This window comes from Heterocephalus glaber, unplaced genomic scaffold, assembly GCF_053883595.1.
Source record: "Heterocephalus glaber isolate CG9 unplaced genomic scaffold, H.glaber_assembly_v1.0 deba00001610, whole genome shotgun sequence".
NCBI lineage: Eukaryota > Metazoa > Chordata > Mammalia > Rodentia > Bathyergidae > Heterocephalus > Heterocephalus glaber.
In genome coordinates, this window is record NW_028258381.1 from 22,904,001 (window position 1) to 22,919,345 (window position 15,345).

Consider the following 15,345-nt stretch of genomic DNA (forward strand, 5'->3'; position numbering starts at 1 on the left):
GCCCTGTATTAGCAACAGCACTTCAGGGGCCATGGTGGTGAGAAATGACAAAACACTATAACAGTCTTAGGGCCACAGCTTCTGTCCAGTGATGACACTGGAGTTGGAAGGACTAGGCAAACGGCCTGAGTCTGACACCATGGGACAGTGACATACTCTGCTCTCCAGGGTTGTCCCGTCTTCATGAGGCAGTGGGAACAGTAACAGTAATATTGGATGGTCACCAAGTTACTGCTAGAATTGCTGCTACTCACCACCTCACCACAGGAACCATGACTCCAGCCTCCCAGAGGGGGTCAGGGGTACTAGCAGCAGGCCCCATGCTCAGACACTGTGAGCTGCTTGGACCCCTCTACAAAGCAACCGGATGCTGTGGGGCTGAGCTGTCCTGCCTGGTGTTGGCAGCCACCATAGGTCTAGGGCTCTGCTGGGCAAACCTGATACACACAACCCGAGTGCACCCCCTGGTCTGTTCTGGGCCACAGGCTATCTTCATGGGGGTCCCAAGCAGGGGAGTACATAGGTGTGGAGGGGGCTGGGATGGACCTGTAGGCCTGTGGGTCCTCATGGTCCACTCCTTTCATGTTCACAGCTGTAGGATTTTGCCATCTCCTTTTTTTTTGTGCTAGGGATAGAACCAGGATCTCGTATATGTTCAACAAGTGCTCTGTCATTGGGGTATGGCCCAGGCCCATGTTTGTTTTTTGTAGTACGGGAGATTGAACCCAGGGCCTTTCACTGAGCTACTGTATCCCCAGTCCATCTTTTATATTGAGACAGGTTTTCACTAAGTCACTAAGTTACCTAGGCGGGGCTTGAACTTGTGATCCTCTTGCCTCAGGCTCCCAGCATGCTGGGATCATAGGCATGCACCACCACATCTGGCCCATATTCTTATAAGAAGTCTGTAATGAGCAGGCACCCCCAACCTGTGGCCTGTGGGTTGAATGTACCTGTTTTAATAAAAAATACAGAAACTAAAAGAAGTTTTGTTATTTTACATATTAAATATATTATATATTTTATATGTGGCCTAACACAGCTCCTCTTCACACAATGTGGCCTAGGCAAGCCCGGTGTGTCCAACTTGTGGGTCACAGCCTGGGTATGCTTGGAACTATTTTATTTTAAAAAATTTTTTGGGGATGGCATTTGGCATTGAACTAAGGGTGTTCACACCAAGCTATGGCCCAGCTTTTTAATTTTTGATTTTGAGACAAGGTCTTGCTAAGTTGCCCAGGCTGGTTTAAACTTATGATCCTCTTGCTTTAGCCTCCCAGAGGGATTAGAGGCATGTATCACCATGCCTAGTTTGGCTAGAACTTTATTTTTTTTGGTACTGGGGATCGAACTCTGGTCCTTGTGCTTGCACAGCAGGTGGCGAAACCACTGAGCTAAATCCCCGGCCCCCTGGCTAGAACTTTAAACCTTTGGGCTGGCTCTGCCTGAAGCTCCCTTCACCCCAAGACCTTAAATAAGAAATGACTTGCTGGCCTCTGAGCTGGCGGCTGAGATGGACCTACCAAGGTTGTTGTCTGTCAGCACCTCCTTGACCCTCTTTGTTATGCCATAGGTGTCCAGCTCTGGAGACATGGCTACAAGTTCTTGGATGCTGAGGGCTGAGTGTCCAGAGAGAGGCAGTGGGGTTGTGGGTTGGGAGTCCAAAGTTGGCGGGTCGCTGGGTTCTGGTGGCTTGCCATCCTTACTGGTCTCGATGGGGGGACAGGGCTGCTGGACCAGCTCAGTCAAACTCTTCACAGATTCGCTGGAACTCATTGGGGACTCGGGGGCAGGGCTGCAGCTGGCAGAGGTCTTTGGAGTGCTTTCTGTAGTTAAACACACGAAAACAGTTATCTTTTACCACGTTCATCAACTTTCCTTCTCTAGGAAATACTAATTAAACAGCCTATACCAAACAAGACCATGTGGTCTTCTATGGATCTTCATGCATTATTTTATAGTTTTTTTTGACTGAGAGTAACCTCTAATTTTCTGTGTTAAATGACCAAAAATAACACCAACAGGAAGAAAAAACCAACTAGAGACTTAAATAAAAGATTTTTGAAGGCTTAATATCAGGCATTCTGGTAAAAAATATCTGTCATATTAATCATGTATTATCAATGTCATGATTTCTTCTAAGGAAACCTTGTAATTCTAATAATTCATAGGGACTGTGGCTACATTATAACTTGCATAATTATTTTGTCCATATTTCCCAGAACAAAAAGAAAGCACAGATTATTTTCAGTAAGGGCTGCCTATGAAGTGTGGTCACCACAGTCATGAAGACCCTTGAACCTGAGGCCTTGGCTGCTGCCCTCAGGGTGGCACAGTGAGACTCAGGTCTTAGGACCCAGGATTGGGTTCCACTGTGATTGCCAGAGGGGTCCCCAGGACCCAACCCCAGCTGAGGATGGAAGGAACCAAACAGAAGGGTGTCCTCTCTGCACTAAGCCCCAGGGTTTGCTGGCACTGCCTATTTTGGAAAGTCAAGCTCTTTTTTCATCTATACTATGCTGTGAATGACACTGGAAGAGATGGGACTGGTGTGGGGCCCCAGGTGTCCATGGGCTCCTTGTTTCAGAAGAGCTTTGCTTGCTGGAGTGACTGCAGGTGCACAGTGGGAAATATCACCCTGTGCTCTGTTGGTGAGCATTACCCCTGTCCTATCTTTAGCATCACTATAGAACCATAAGACAGGCTTAAGTCTAGTTTTGAGGTGTTTCCAGACATTTCTTCATTGCCAATGCTGGAGAAAGACTGTCCAGGAGGACAATGTGTAGCGACTAGGTACTGAGTTCTCACCCACGAGGCCAATGTGCCTGTGATTCAGCTCAGTGCTAGGCACAATCTCTTCCTACTCCCACTGAGGCTGCCACGTAGTGAGACCCCGCAGGCCATGCATGAGGGTCAGGTGTGGTCACATGGGCTCTAGAGCGCTAGGTTCTAGCTGCAGAGGGATGACAAGTCACAGAGGGCAGGATCTTTGGGGTTGTCTCTTGCTTGCTGCTCCCTCAGACCGTAGCAGGTTCCTAGGTAACATCAGTCTACTAGCAGGTCCTCCAAAATACTATTACCCAGCCAAAGGGAAAAATGTAACAGTAGAGAAGAATTTAATTTCCATTTAATATGTACCCAAGTGTGCTTTGCTGGGTATTTCAGATTCAGGCTAACAACCCATTCTGAACTGTAAACTCTACGAAATATATTCCAAATACAAGGAATATTTTGTATGAACACTGAGAACGAGGAAAACCCCAAATAAAACAACTGCAATTCAACTCGATAAACCTGTTTATTGCCTTGCACTGGTACAAAGTCCCACCATTGCATAAAGCTGTGTCCTCAGCCTGGAAAATCAGGTTAAAAAAAACGCCAGACTGGTGTGTGAGAAATGTAAAAGAGACAGATGTGAAAGACAGGAATGGTCTGTATCAATCTTTAAGGCAATATGAGTCCTACAAATCGGATTTCTTCTCTCTGCTCACCCCCAGGTCAACAGACAACTGGATATAAAACCTAGCAAATGTTGTTTTTGTATCTGAAGCAGTAAAGGAATTATACTGTAAATTTGCCCTGATTCACCCATGCGAGGGACCAATTTGGCAGATCATCCATCTTGCTCACCATCTACTGTCAAGGATGGCATGAATTCCCCACATGATAAACAGATTTCTTCTCAGGTTTATGTCCTTTAACCCACAGCAAGGTCGAAATCATGTCTGCCTGGCTAATAAACAGCATGGTGCTGGCTGCTTTCTTGCCTCTCTATTTTGTTCTGGGTGTCTGTGTGGGCAGATCTTACCAAAAAGCAGAGTGGTCACAAAGTCCCTTCTCCCAGGCATTACACAGCCACTTCTCACATACATTTTGGCCATGAAAAGCCAGGGAAAGCTCACTGGAGGAGCTCCTGATTGTGACTGCAGACAAAGAAAAAATCTAGATGACCAAAGCCCTGTCTGGGTGCCTCCTGGGAGGCAGTTCATTCATGGACAGATGCAGGCATGCAGAGATACTGTCCTGATCTCAGGTCAGCATGCAGAATCACTTGTGCTTTTGGGCTAGGCTCGGACAGATGAGTCAGCAAATGGACCCAATGAAGGTACATCCACCTGTAATCCCAGCACTCTGGGAGGCTGATGCAGGAAGACTACAAGTTTGAGCCCAGCCTGGGTAAGTTAGTGACTTAGTAAGACCCTATCTCAAAATAAAAAATAAAAAAGGGCTGAGATGATGTTCAGTGTAAAGGCTTAGGGTTTAACCCCAGTAGTGCAAAAGTAAAAAATGCTTTTCAGGAACCACTGCGACCCTGGCAGCAGGATTAGCATGACCAAACCACATTTGTCCATAGGTACACTGGGCATCCTGTCCAGGGCTCAGGGCAGGGAGGCCAGTGGTGGCCTGTATGACTCTTGACAGACAAGAAATGTAATCAGCAGAGCACCCAGAAGGAGGGTCCCCGGGAGCCATTCCACAGTGGAGGTGAGCCAATCCCAGCACCCAGAAGGAGGCTCCCTGGCCGCCATTCCACCGCTCCCAGGGCAGAGGAGGTGAGTCACACAGGTGCCAGCAACACCCCTCCTTCTGCCGCCGTCGAAATGAGAAGACAAGTAAATAAGCCTCAAAAACAGACTTCCAGATCACCTACAGCAACCCCAAAAGGAAACAAGATGGAACAATCTGATACTCAACCACCTGTACTCCCTGAACTGGCAACAAAAGAGGATCTCAAAAAAATGAAATCAGAAAAAATTTCTCAGATAACAGCAGAGATTGTGCCCATAGTGCAAGACATGATTAATAAATCTAGAGAGGACACAGATAAAAAAAATAGAGGAGCTGAGAAACATGATGGAATCCCAACATAGGAAACAAATGGAATCCATAAAACAGATACAAACAGATTTCCAGGCGATTAAAAACTCCATTGAAAGTCTATGCAGCAGAATGAACCAATGTGAGGACAGAAGTTTGGATATAGAAGATAAGATTGCAATTAGTGACCAGGAAAAGAAATGTAATCACCAGAGAGGAAGATTTTCCTTTCCTGTAAAAAGCAAATGGAGCCCTCTGATCAAAGCAATCCATGTAACTGAAAATATTAATTACAAACAAACTAGAGCGGTGTCTGGAGGAGGGGACACTTCCACTGGCCTGCAGTATCGCCTGCAATCAGCAGACTTCCTGACTCACCCGGTCTCAAGTGACAGCTGCAGATAGGTTCATCATGAGGAACCAATCTGCCATGTGGCTGCTGCTAAGTAAACACAGTATGAATTTTATTTTTTTAAAAAATAAAAAGAGCAGTTATTAAATTGTATTGAAATGTATTGTCCAATATGTGACTGAGGCAATGGCCATAGACTCCACAGGCTATAACTTGCAGGTACATTTTATACAACATTCTAGAAAGGCTAAGACTATGGCCAAAGAGGAGCAGCAGGGATTATCTACAATGCAGCATGAGGGAATACTTGGGGGGATGATGGAATTATTCTGTCACGACTATCAAAATTCATATAACACAATACTTTATTGTTGTTGTTTTGAGACTGGGTCTAGCTATGTATGTAGTTCAGGCTGCCTTGAACTCACTATATAGCCCAGGCAGGCCTCCAATTTGTGGCAACCCTCCTGCTTTAGCCTCCTGCATACTGGGATTACAAGTGTGTGCCACTCCACCCAATGTTTAACACAATTTTTGAAAAAAGACAGAAGCTAGGTGTGGTGGTGGACATATTTAATCCCAGCACTCTGGGAAGCGAAGCATGAGGACTGCAAATTTAAGCCCCATCTGGGCAACTTCACTGAGACTTTTTTGTTTTTTGAGACAGGGTCTCACTATGTTGTTTAGGGTGGTCCTGAACTCACTATGTAACCCAGGCAGGCCTTGAACTCTCCTGCCTCAGTCTCCTGAGGGCTGGGATTACAGGCTTATGTCACCATGTCCAGTATGACGCTCTACCAAAATAATTAAAAAAAAAAAAAAAATGGACCAGGGATTTAGCTCAGTGGCATTGCGCCTGCCTCACAAGTGCTAGGTCCTGAGTTCGATTCTTGGTACCGAAAAAATAAACAAACAAACAAAAAACCCCCAAACCAAAACATTACAAAATAATAAAAAAAGGCTGGGTATGGGATGTACGTCAGTGTGAAGGTCCTAGGTTCAATTCCCAGTACTGGGGGGAAAAACAAAGAAAGAAAAGAAAAAAGAAAAGAAAAGAAAGGAAAGGAAAGGAAAAGAAAAAAGAAAAAAAAGAAAAGAAAGCAAGCCAGCCTTGGGGTGGAGGTAACCTGGTAGATGTGTAGTATGAATGAAACATCAGGGGAGAGGCCTAGGGGCCAGTTGTGCAGGGCCTTGGAATCAGCCTCTAGTGATCAGTGTTTGGATCCTGGTGCAGCAGGGAGCTGGGCACAGATCCATCCTAAGAGGGGATGCCTTCACCCCAGCACTGCTTCTCTCTTGGAGACTTACTGGGCATAGAGTGTTTATTGGGGCCATGTCTAAAATAGTAAAAAATGGCAAATAGTGTCTATTCCTAGGAGACGGAGATCCAAACTGGCACATTCATTAAACAGCCACATGCTATCGACAGCAGCAAGAATGTGAGAGCAAGAAGCATTTGTGTCACCATAAAAGGCAGAAAGAGGGGCCCAAAAAGCAAGGTGTGGTTCAGCTACAGAGCCCAGGGGACAGAGAGGGAAGGCCTGCATACACTGGGTGTGTGTGTGGCTGCTTAGGTAAGTGGTGAAAATATCAAGTCAGTACAGGAATAAAAGCAGCCAATTCAAGACAGACAGTAGTTTACTCCTAATAACAGGACTGGAGTTACAGAGGGGTGCACAACTCTACCCCCCTTTTTTGTGGTGCTGGGAATTGAATCCAGGAGTGCTTTACCACTGAGCTACATCCTCAGCCCTTCTTATTTTCCATTTTGAGACAGGGACTCTTTAAGTTGCCCAGGATGCCCTCAAGCCTGTGGCCTCCCAAATAACTGGCATTACAGGTATGGGCCACTGCACCCAGCTCTACTTTCTCTTTAACGACATTTCTTTTAAAAATATAGGGTTATGACTCAAAGTCAAGGTTAAAGCTGGGTGATGGGTGCTTAAGTGCATTATACTACCATTTGCATTATGTTTGAAGTATTACAGACCTCAACTTTCAACAGTTAGAGACTAAGTAGGAGGATCACAAGTTCAAGTCCAGCCTGGGCAACTTAAGGAGACCCTGTCTCAAAATAAAAAATTAAAAAAGGGCTGGGGATATAGCTCAGTGTGAAGGGCCTGGGTTTAATTCCCAGGACTGGAAAAAAAAATCAGCAGTAAGAAAGGAAGTAAAGTCTGCTGTTCCATCAGGACAGAACAGTAACGTGGGCAGCAGGTGCTGAAGGGGCTATTGCAGAGACCAGGTGAGAGGTGGTAAGGACCTGGGAGGGGATGGGGGACCAGGATGATGAGATCCAGGTTTGGGTGCAATTTAGGAGAAGCTGAGGAGCCAAGGGGATAGGGAGAGAAGCCTGGGTGGTGGGTGCATGGTGTGCCATTCATACTGCATGCTGCAGTGGGGTCCTGTGGGGTGAGGAGGGAGATGATGTGAAGAAACCCTACTTTCATCATCATTCCGCCATCAATGCTCATGTCTACTGGGTGTTTGCTGCGTGCAGACATGGTGGTAAGGCTTTCAGGCGGGAATGTGGGCATTCCATCTTCACAACCTCATCAGCACGTGTACCAGGCACAGCCTGACCCTCATCTTACACAGAAGAAACGTAGAGGGACACAGCCAGGAACAATCCAGACATTCCACATCCTAGAGAGCCAACTGCCTGGCTAGGCGGTGCCTGCACTCTACACACAGTGACAGGCCTGCCTTCGGGACAGTTTCTCTGCAATCCACGTGTCAATATGCACAAACCTCAAAAGCAACAATGAGTCATGGAAATCCAGTCCACAGCGGGATCAGGGAGGGAACAACACAGGTTTCCTACCACTCGTGTGGAGGGTGCCGAGCTGAGGACACCACACAGTGGCAGCCAATCTCCCAATAGCCCCGAAGGAAGCTATGCCCCCACACAGTCCAGGAACCAGGCAGCTCGACTGGCTCCATGTTCCTTGGATGGAGCAAGTGGGAACCAGAGCAGGAGCACAAAGTCTCCATGTTTCCACCTGCCCTGCTGCCTGCTCATGAACTCGACAGCCTTCCTTCCTTCTGTCCTTCATTTCTTCACACTATTATTTTCTCTTCTCCACTCCCCTTTCCCCTCCTCTTCACTTCCCTCCCTTCCCTTTCCCTTTCCTTCTCCCTTTCTTTCATGGTACCGGGAATTAAACCCAGGTCCTTCATACTGAGCTACATCCCTAGTTCATTTTTTAACTTTTAATTTTGAGACAGGGTCTTACAAAGTGGCTAACTTGCTCAAACTGAGCTGGAACTTTTGAATTTCTTGCTTCAGCCTCCCAGAGAGGTGGTATTATAGGCATGTGCCACCATGCCTGGTTTCACTTGTACATTTTTTGTTTGTTTTGTTTTTTAGTACCGGAGATTGAACTTGGGACCTTGCACTTTCAAGGCAGGTGGTGGAATCACTGAGCGAAATCCCCGGCCCACTTGTACATTTTTAAAGCACTCTGTGTCTTGCACTCTGCTAGACATTGGGGACAAGATAAATTACACAAAAACCTTGCTTTGAAGAAGTTAGCAGTCTTCAGTCTTGAAGACAATTAAAATAGGGAATGTGCATATTTTAAAAGCCCAACACAGTGGGATCTGTGTGGCTTAATTTCTCGGCATGGCATTGAGTCCTGTATAAGAGCAGTTTAGTTAGTATGTACAGAGAGCAGAGATGGTGACTCAAGGCCCTCAGAGGTACACAAGGCATTCAGGACCCATAAAAGGATTATGAAAAATATTATATTCCCCAAACAGCAGGCAAACAGCTGCCCTAAGTTTTCAATAGAAATCAATTGAAAATGTGCACCTGCCACAATTTTCCAAGACAAATCTCTCTTCGGTCTATCCAATCCTCTGCCGAAATTTCCATACCCAGCCCTCTATAGCAGTAATAATAACCCAAATTCCATTTAGTGTTCATTTGAGCAGTCAGGATAAAGTCGTTTCTTATTATCTCCCCACTGTGTAAGAAACAGCTTGAAGGTAGGAAGTCAGCAAGCATTTCCACCAAAAAGTAATTATTGTAAGTGACATTTTTACTGCTGGCATGCCATAAGGCGAACTGCGCATGCAGAAGGACAAGTTGCTGAAACAAAATGACAGGGTACTCCGTGACATTCTGACAAGAACCCAAACATTATTTAACTGGCGGCTGGTCTGATGTACCACTTTTCATTATGTCCAGAGTTTAGGCTTTGAGCTCAAGCCACGCCAGGAAATTCCAAATAACTATAAAGACAGACAAGGGGGCAAAGGCAAGAGATGGTTAAGGGGAGACGAAGGCAGGGATGGCTGGGAGGAAACTGAGAAAAGGAGAAAGGGGAGCCCAGAGAGGCGACAGAAGCCCTGGCAGTTGTAGGCAGCACCATGGTCCAAAGACATGCAGAGGGTTCTCAGTGCCCAGTATGGGTCTCCTTGATCCAGCAGGAGCACTGGCAGCCCCAAAGGGTCCTGAGAGCCTTTCTAGCCCACAGCACTGACAGCTTCAGAAGCCACAAGAGGGTGACTGCCACCCTGGAGCACTTCTCAGCTGAGTTCAGATGGGCAGATGGTGCTGTAGACACCAAAGCTGTCTGGGTGCTTGCAGCCCTCTGAGGAGCTCCTGCCTGGGGTTATGACTGAACAGTCTCTTCAGATAGATGGAGCCTCTCTGTGCCACCCATGAGCAGCAACGGTCCTGTGATCTCCTGTGGTTTATTCCCACAGGGGCAAGGCCTGTAGCACATGGTAATGTGAGACCCTCTTTCATGAGTAGCTTCAAAATTCTCAGACATCACACCTGTGCTTGGCAGCTGTGGTGCCGAGGGGCTCCAAACCTGAATCCTGCCCTTTTTTTGGTACCAGGGATCGAACTTGGGTCCTTGCGCTTGAGCAGCAGGCAGCAAAACCACTGAGCTAAATCCCCAGCCCTCCTGCCTTTTTTAAAGTGCTGGGAACTGAACTCATTCACACTGAGCTACATCCTTAGTCTTTTTCTTTTCAGGCAGTGTCTTGTTAATGAGTCACTAAGTCGCCCAGGCTGGGATTGAACTTTCAATCCTCCTGCCTCAGCCTCCCAGAGTGCTGGGATCACAGGTGTGTGTCACCATGCCCGGCTCGAACCTTGCCTCTGAATTAGCTGCAGACACAGCCTTTGGCCTCTCCCCTATATTTCCAGGGTCATGTGCCTCTGTTAGACAGAGCCGACAGAAAACACAGGACTTTCTCTTTTTCAGTATGAGTTCTATTTTGACTGATTCCAAGGAGCTTGAGCCAAAACACACAGCTACTTTGACATTCATCAGAGACCCCTGGTGCTCCCTGTAGACCAGAGTGACCACCCATCAGTCCCAGAGCTCCAGCAAACCTACAATCACTTTCTTTGGACCCATGCAAAGGAGTGGGGTGATAAGACTGGGCAGACTAGAGCAGGTGTGGGTGGTGGGAAGGGAGACCTGAGGAGCTCTGTCTGTCCTAGGAATGACTGATGCCACCTGTCGGCATCATTGTTTTCCCCATGCACTGGAAGAGCATATGATTTTTAAACTCTGCCTATAGAAACTCTTATTATACATGAGCCAAAATACTATGAAGAAACGTTGTAAGGCAGGTGTTGTGTTCATGCTTATTATCCCAGTACTGTGGAAGGAGGATCACAAGTTTGGGTCCAGCCTGGCCAACTTAGCTTGGCAGAAAGACCTCATCTCAAAAATAAAAATAAAAAGCACTCAGTGCAAAGTCCCGGAGGCCCCATCCCCAAAAGTTGTTGAATAAGAGCAAGGTTATTTAACTTGTGCTGTTTATATCTAACCTCCTCAAACTTGACTTTGAGTCCCTTATAGAAGGGGCCTATGCTTCTCATTCTGTAATGATGCCCTTGGTGCCTAGGTGATAGGGTATGCATATGAGCAAGGTGGACCTGTGTCACAAGACTTGAAGAAATGGGGAGACAGAGGGAGACAGATGTTAAGCAGGCCATTGTAACAAAAACCTTGGGTTGAGGGCCAGGATGGGGGACATGGGCATCACTACCTTGAAGCTGAGGCTAAGGATGGGAGAAGACAAGAGAACAGGGTACTGAGGGTGGGCAGGAAGCCTGGAGGAGAAGGAGGCTGAGGAGGCTGGGTACACACTGGGCAGGTGGGACTTAAGCCCACAGGGAAACTGTGGGAGCAGTGGCCAGCTGAATGCCCACTCCGAAGATGGGTCTAGTCTCAGTGCAGAGGGCCAAACCAGAAGCTGGGGTAGGTAGCAGGCCAGGAGATACCTTGGGGCTGCAGAGTAGAGAGAAGGCTGGAAACAAACTGGTGTGTGTGTGTGTGTGTGTGTGTGTGTGTGTGTGTGTAAGGAGAGATCACATGAGAAGAGGCAGGAGAGGCAACTCTGGGGAGAAAAAGCCAAGTTCAAACTGAAGGTTGAGGGTCTAGAGGTGGACCACTGCCAGTCACCTGGCTATAGCACAGGCTGCAAGGCATCTGCTGCCCACAGCACAGGCTGCAAGACGTCTGCTGCCCTCATCACTGCTCAGCAGTCAACTCCACAGCTTCTGGCTCCATGTGCAGTCGGCACCTCCCTCCTCCCCTTTCTTTTTGCCTACACTGTGGGAAAAGGCATCTTAGGAATTCTGGGTTACTTTGTGATGCACCAGGGGGAGCTGTAGAGGTGACCCAGTGCAGGGGCTGGCTCTAGTGGTGAGGGATGCTTCGAGGAATTTGGGGTGTCAGCCTGCTCTCCCTTGGGGCTCTTTTTTCTATGTATCCTTTAGAAGTTCTTAAGAAAACATGGACATCAAAAGCAGAGTTCGAGAATGTTAAAGATTAAATATCCTACTGAAATGAGAATTCAAGTTCAGATGGGAAATCACAGTATGGCATGACTGTTGGAGGGAGAGTGAGGGACAACAGGTGGCCTTACTTCAGTTCAGGGGCCCAGGGCCCGCCTTGTTCTGGCTTCTCTACAGATGCAACCTGATTTAGGAATAATGCTTTCAAATTATCTCTAATAACCCGATTACGGAGCCAGCTGTGTGTATGAACACTTATCAGTGCATCCCTGTGCATTAAAAGAAAACGTATGTCACACAAACATTCTAAATATATATTACTGAGATGGGAAAAAACAAACCCTCTAGTTAAATTGCTTTGCTATAATCAAAGATTAATCACTGTGTAGAGTGTGCTCACGTGTGTCTCCACTCTCTCCAGAGCTCATTTCTGGCTTTGGGCAAACCTGCCCAAGTCATTCCCAAGTGGCAGTCACCACTTGGGTGATTGCCTTTCTGACAGTGGGATCAATCCCCCTCCCTTCACTGATTTTTGAGAGTAGAAGGAGCTAAAAGTGGTCTTGAATATCGTTTTCTTCCTGAGGCTTCTAGGCCTGCAGCTCAGAAACTCTCCTTTCCCCCAGGGCACATGTGTCATGGGGGAGAGAGCTGGCTTCGAAGTAACCATCTGTGCAGGGGATAAGCTTGTGCCCCATAGCATACTGTCCCCTCTCATGTGCTGCCCGTCAGCCAGAGTGCGGGTAATGAGGTTTAGGCTGTGATGGAATGTTCCTTAGAGGACCTGGGCCTGGCTGCAGCGGCTGCACACAATGGTGCGGTGGGCAGCTTGTCTTTTGCACAGTACGCAGGTGAGCAGACTACTCTGTTGCTACAAGCCAGGTGACATTTTCGTTGTGTGCCAGTATTAGAGAAGCCATTAAGGTACATTATTTTACACATCCTCCTAATCTTTCCATACTGTTTTACTTAATTTGTGATGAAATTGTTGAGAAAGGTACTTAATGTAGGACAGTCAGTAAAAGTAATTTATCATCTCTCCGCTCCAGTGCTCCTGTTATCAGTGAACTCATTTTCTGCATTCATCATGCAATCAGCCTATTATTTGCATATTAATCAGGCAGTGGACCATGAAAGAACTGCATCCCAGCCAAATGCTGTGCTATCTCAGGAGAAACACTCCGTAATTATCATACATCAGTGTTATGATGTGGTAATTGATTATAACATCTTTCTGCAGTCCCTGGGGAGTCCCTCCACTAAACCAGCTCCAGGCTCTTGGGGTGGATTTTTCTTTTTCTGCAAAAATCCAAGTCACCTTTGCTGTTCTCTCTGAGTGCTATATTTGAGGAGTATCGATTCTCTTTTCCAATTTCATGAGGCGTTCTCACCCACATGAGACATCCCTGACCTTAATTCCGGAAGGAGAAGGTCTAACCAGAAGGAGTGCTCCCTGTAGACCCATGGGGCCTTGCTCTTCAGCCACTTAGCTTCAGAACTGCAGTCCCTGCTTTTGTATGAGTTTCCTTATCAAATGAAATGCTGCAACTCAGCCTCTTCTAATTGCAAAGTTGGTACAAAGGCATTTAGGTTGCTTTATTTAGGTGCCAAATGACAGACTAATTTTGGCCCTTATGTAAAGGACAAATCCAACATCTGCCAATTCAGACTTGAGCTATATTTAGGAACCCAGTTCCAAAGGGAAGAACAAATGCAATATCAAGATGAGGCCAGGGACGGACATTCCTGGTTACCTCTCAACCCACCCAGGAGAGTGCTAGAGGGACCTTCTTACTCCTCAAAGGGGACCTGAGCATGGTCCAAGGGCCATCTGCATGGGGCAGGGATGACATGATAGCTGACAGGTTGGCTTGTCCTTAGCTAAGAAAGAGGAGCTTGGGTTACTGTGTATATTTTCACTGAATTTAGAAAAGGGGTTTCAAAGAGGCATGGCTCTCATCACAGCCCAGATACATTCTAAAACTTCCCACTGCCCAACTTCATGAAGTCAAGTCTGATGTCACAGATGCTGTCCCCCTTCTCTTCATTGTCTAGCTCTCTGGCTACTGTACACAGGGAATCCCATTTCCTTTTTGTGCAGTGCAGAAAATTGAACCCAAGGCCTCATGCATGCTAGGTAAGCCCTCTGCCACTGAGCTATACTCCCCAACTGCCACATGGGATATATCTCTAAACACATTTCTTTATTTTTAATTGCTTCTTTTGTCATGGATATGATTTTTAAATTTTGTCCATTTATGATCTGAATCCAATTTTGTTCTTGTTTTAAAGACTGGCTTTACTTCTCTCTGTGCATAGTTCCAGGGGCAACCCTTCATCCATTCTGCGGGACCCTGGGACTTGCTCCTGCAGATACTTCTGTGGCCACAAAGGCCTGATCTCAGGACCCCTTAACCACACAAGCTTCCTCCACCTGCTTGATGGGAGCAGATCCTCTCCAAGCTGAGCCCTGCTTTTCTCAACCTGCAATTTCTTATCAATTGGGGATTAAGGATATTAGTATTGTGTGTGGCACATAAAAGACGCAAACATGTGCATGTCTCCCTTTTATTCTCACTGCCTTTTCTAAAATTACCTGAAGATTTTTAAGCACTTTAGCTTCTTCATTCTTCCCTACAAAAGAACCACTGAAAGCTGAAATCCTTGGTTGCTCCTATGACCTACTTCTGCCTCTTGCAGTGAATGCCCAGTGCACTGTAAATTAAGCTTTCCAAAACAGGCCTGCAGGGGAGAGAGAGAGTGCCCAGAGGCTAAGCTTAAGGTCCCATGGGCTTTTGCCAAAGTAGAGCTGGGCAGTGGGGTCCTGGCAAGCAACCAAGAACATGGGTGGCTGTCACCTCTTACCCTTGTCAGTAGCCACCAGTTTAAGTCTAGTTTGCCCTTCCTGGCCTGTCTTACTCTCCTTTTCTGTGCATGTGTGGTGGGGTGGGAGGGTGGGGTGCTAGGGGTGGAACCCACGGCTTCTGGTGTGTAGGCAAGGGCTCTACCATGGAGCAATAGTCCTGATCTTAGTCTCACTTTGAAGCTAAAGCTTTTGGGTCAACTTTAAGGAATGACAGATGGACAGGTAACTTCCATAGATGGAATGGCATTTATTTCCTAGAAGCTAAGCCTCTGCAGAGTTGCACTGAGGTCACCCTGCAGCAAACTGCAGTCATTGGCAATGCTTCAACTTGAGGACCTGCACCAGAGGAGCCAGCAGGCCACCAGACGACTGTTTTAAAGCTGGATGTCTAATATTTCATGTGTACACTTATGGTAGTCTAAGCTATCAGCACAAAAATGAGGGATGGCTGTGCTGTTTAGTAGCAGAAAAGTCAACATTTAGGGGGTGCTTATCTGTGCCAGCACACTGTTCTGGAAGCTTCTATTGGTAAACTATTTAAAT

At 46.8% G+C, this 15,345-nt stretch overlaps 1 protein-coding gene across 21 annotated transcripts in view; it reads right to left on the minus strand.

Moving 5' to 3' along the window:
* The window catches only part of Cux1 (cut like homeobox 1), a 374,970-nt gene that overhangs the window by 39,400 nt on the left and 320,225 nt on the right, over positions 1-15,345 (minus strand). For 16 of the 21 annotated variants that reach the window (XM_087195781.1, XM_087195782.1, XM_087195780.1 and 13 more), the window contains one exon: positions 1,524-1,826. The exons of the other annotated variants lie outside the window; for them this stretch is intronic. In XM_087195781.1, the coding sequence (XP_087051907.1) occupies positions 1,524-1,826 (303 nt within the window). The remainder of the gene's footprint in view (positions 1-1,523; positions 1,827-15,345) is intronic. 21 annotated transcript variants of the gene reach the window in all.